This window comes from Monopterus albus, unplaced genomic scaffold, assembly GCF_001952655.1.
Source record: "Monopterus albus unplaced genomic scaffold, M_albus_1.0 scaffold116.1, whole genome shotgun sequence".
NCBI classification, from domain to species: Eukaryota; Metazoa; Chordata; class Actinopteri; order Synbranchiformes; family Synbranchidae; genus Monopterus; species Monopterus albus.
The window spans coordinates 1,027,016-1,031,349 of NW_018127996.1; the positions used below are offsets into that span (position 1 = coordinate 1,027,016).

The 4,334-nt window shown below is 40.6% G+C and overlaps 1 protein-coding gene across 1 annotated transcript in view; it reads right to left on the reverse strand.

Moving 5' to 3' along the window:
• snrka (SNF related kinase a) overlaps positions 1-4,334 on the reverse strand; it is a 62,246-nt gene that overhangs the window by 31,896 nt on the left and 26,016 nt on the right. Inside the window, 1 exon segment of the mRNA XM_020611647.1 lies at positions 388-529. Within this exon segment, the coding sequence (XP_020467303.1) occupies positions 388-529 (142 nt within the window).

A 4,334-nucleotide genomic window follows, 5' to 3' on the forward strand; every position in this document is an offset into this window, starting at 1 on the left:
TTTTTTGTAGATTCCGTCTCTCACAGTTGAGGTGTACCTACGATGAAAATTACAGAACTGTCCATTCTCTGTAAGTGGGAAAACTTGAAAAATCGGTGGTCTATCAAATACTTATTTGCCCCACTGTATAGTATGTCTACTATAGGTCAGATGCTAAAAGAGAAAAATTAGGGATACACTCAAGTAGCTAATACATGGAGGAATATACATAGTCAATAAGTGGGGCAGAATCAACTCACACACACACGACACTCTGTGTTGTTCTATATCGTTTTGTAAAGTGAAACCACAAACTGAACTATATCAGAACAATTTCTTATATAACATCTGTCAGAAACAGCATAGGCAGGGCACTTGAGTGTTAAATACTATGGATGTACCACTCACTCTTTGCAGGCAGTGGAAACACGGGCTGGTACAGTGTATTTACAGTCCATGATCATGGTGAGGGTCTCACTGTCGTTAGCTTCCTGGAAGGGTGGCTGACCACATACTAACATGAACAGGATCACACCGAGACTCCAGATATCTGAAGAAGAGAGACACACAAACAAACACCATCTAATTCCAGGTGTACCTTTTTTTTCAATTACTACAGCATGCATGATGAATCCATATGTAGATAATATAAATATTTCCATTCAGTGAGAATGGAACAATCACACCCTGAGGAAACACTAGTTGGGATGTGGGATATATATTTTCCAATACGGGTAAACTACTGAGTTACTGCATCCACCATCATTATCCTAATTAACTTTGCTTCAGATGGTGCTTGAAGGGGAAGGATATCTCATTTTACCAATAATTTTCCTTAATACCTTTTTCCTCTTCAGAAAGGGTGACTATGATGGAAAAGATTAAGGAATGGAAGCAAGGAGATAATCTGGGAACATGACAAACAACGTGGATAGAGGGACGTGTGAGAGCAATCTGCAGTAAATGCCAGTCCTCTCCTGTCCCCATCTCCACATGCTCTCACGATTCACAGGTAGAATGAGAAAGGGTGTTTATGTGCATAATATCTATTTCACTGAGAAAAAAACAACTCTGTTATGCAAAACTGTGTGTGTGCTAACAGTACAATGAATGGCAAGTCCGTTCATCTGTGTGTGTGTGTGCTTATTCAAGTGTGTATATCTGCACTTGTTAGCTGTACTCTCAGACACCAAACTGTCAACATGCTAAAGCACTGTGCCACACTCACCTGATGCAACCCAAAACATGTGCACGTATATGCACACACACACACACACATACCTCGCTCCTGCAATGTGAACAGCTGTAATAGAACTAACAGCCAGAGGTTGAGAACCAGCCTCCAGCATGGAGGTAGGACACTAAACTCCTTCCTGTCACTACTTCTACTATGCACTGTCCTGAACTCAGTCTCACTCAGATATTTCAGCAAGTTCATTAAATTCACACTCAAAAAAAACTGCACAAATACTGTATCATATGTTAACATACCCTTGTAATATTCAATCATTCCTGAATGAATGAACAACACTTCCATCTTCAGTCTCCTGTAAAGCAAAGAACTCACTGGAGGACAAAAAGACACCACAGCAGCGCCAGTCAAATATTGGCAGCTCTGAAGTAATCACCAAGATGAGAACTGTAACTTTCTAATTAAGCTCAAATGCCCCCAGTACATAATGGGTTGGCAGAATGCTGATGTAGCACAAGAATACAGACCCTAAAATAAATAAATAATTTTTAAAAATACCAAACTCAGAAAACTACTTTTTTCACACTGATTTTCAAATGATTTTAGCTCTAGGCTGAGCCTTCAGTTAGCCATCTCTGACCAGTTATGCATTCCAAATTGGACAAACTAACTTCTGACAACTTTGTTGGGTTTGTATTAGCATTACAGGACTTCACCGTAGGCTGAGCAGTGCTGGGTACAATTAAACTGACAGTGATCACACAGAAAGGGAACGAAATGAGCTGGCCTTGAACTCTGAGTGCTTTTAAGAGCACGCATGTAAGGGAAAAGTTATCTTACATGAGTAAATGTAATTTGTTTGGCTTGGATTTTACTACCTTCACATTCAATCTCAGGGCACACCTGTGCTCTACCTACGTCTGACCACAGCGCTGCTGCTCATGTGTGCAGCCATCCTTGGCTCTTCTCCAGCTCTGAGACACAGTCTCCTCCTCTCAGTCACAGCTCAGCCACCAGGGTCATGGTTTTTGCTACATCAAGCATGGCACAGTGTGGGAGAAAAGTGTCCCTGAGGCATGTTTTGAACCAATGTCATTTACACATGTCCACTCAGTGCTTGTAAAGCAATGCAAACACTGGACACAGTATGCATATTTCTTCAAATGTCTTAAAGACAAAGGCTTGGATGACCTGCAAAGCTTTACTTCTAAATTCAGACACATTTTGGCTTAAAAATATGCTATCTAACCATACCGTTATTCTAGATGCTATAGCCCTGGCATCCAGTACTGCTGTGAGGAACCTTGGATTCATTTTTGACCAGGATATGTATGGCTCCAGATGGATGACTTTAGTCTTTGGCATTGAAAACAAAAACTAAAAAAAAAAAAGACACAAAACCATAACTGAATAGGTAAATACTGGCATTGAAGCATTTGTACTGAAAAGAAAAAAAAAAACATTGGCAAGTTTAGCATGTAGGACAAAAGCTAAATAGTCTCATGTAGACTGTTCTGTTAAGTAGAGAGAAAACCAAATACCCACTGGATAAGCATCTGCACCAATACAGCCCTTGCTGTATTGGTGCAACCATTCCACATCAAATAAAGTCTCTTCATCAACATCAATGAAAAAATTCCACTAGGCTGATGACTGGCATTAGCACCACAGCTGCCTCTGGTCTCAGGTTATCTTACATTACATTTGGTAACATAAAAGCACTTGTATCAGATTTGTGCTGAGTACTGGAGTTTAGCCACTGTAATCTACATTAGGAAAAACAAAAAGTTGGATCAGTTCATCCCTAGAGACAAAATTAAGAGGACACACACCGTTTCAAGTATAGAACTTACAACTCCTACACTGAACCAAACACAGACAAATGTATGCCCAGAATAGTACAGTAATTACTTTCCATGGAAGTTAATCAAGCTGTACTCTGACACACACAATTTTGCCAGCACGTGAAACTACAGCTGGCAATATGGCAAAACAAATTTATCTTGTGTTTTTCAGACAAAGCTGTACCTTAAAAGTTTAGGGCTTTCAATACCAAATTAAAATCATTTAATCTCATTTGCCAGACTGCTTTATCTTTATTTTCAACAGACTCCCATCCAAGTACCCTTATGGAATGCAGAAATTGCAACCTTGGTCTGAAAATACAAGTAGTGGAATGGTACATTTCAGCCAGAGTGACTGATCAGAAAGAAGGCTGATATGCTTTTTAAAAAGCAGTTACTAGGCTGTTCAAGATTTTTTTTTTCCTGCAATCTCGCTCTCACGTCACAAGGACTCTGCTGTGTTTGCATTAGCAGGGAGATAAAGCACTCCCTTTTCCCGCTAAGCTGTGTTAACCAATAACAGGAATGCATTACATAAGGTGATGAGCTGTAGACAGATAGAGAAGACTGATTCACAAACAAATCCAACATGAATCAGAGTCAGAATCTGCTTTATTGGCCAGGTGTGTCAGACACGTGAGGAATTTGATTCTGGTACATCGGCTCTCAATGTGTATGTACATATCCCCATGCAAGGGGCAAGTAAACAGTAAACCAGTATAAGGCTGTGTAATATAACAAAATAGCAGTATTAACAAGCAACAAACAGTGCAAACAATGCAAAAATAAGCAGTATAAGCAGGCAGTACACAATACAGACAGACAAACGAATGCTCATTGTGAAATTAGATAAATAGAGTACTTAAAAATAAAGACCTGTACGGATCTGTATAATCTGTACAATGTATATTTACAGGTATTGCACTGAGGGTTACTGTCCAGTCATACTGTCATGAGTTAAGTGTTCATCAGAGTGATGGCCTGGGGGAAGAAACTGTCCCTGTGCCTGGTTGTCTTAGTGCACAGTGACCTGTAAGGCCGTCCAGAGGAGAGGAGTTCAAACATATTGTATCTGGGGTATGAGGGGTCTGCAGTGATCCTCTCCACCCTCCTTTTGACCCATGAGGTGTACAGGTCCTCCACGGAGGGCAGGCTTGCACCTATGATCTTTTCTGCAGTCCTGACTGTCTGCTGAAGTCTGTTCTTATCCAGTTTGGTTGCTGAGCCAAACCAGACAGTGATGGAGGTGCAGAGAACAGACTCAATGATTCCTCTGTAGAACTGTATCAGCAGCTCCTGGGGCAGGTCAAACTTCCTGA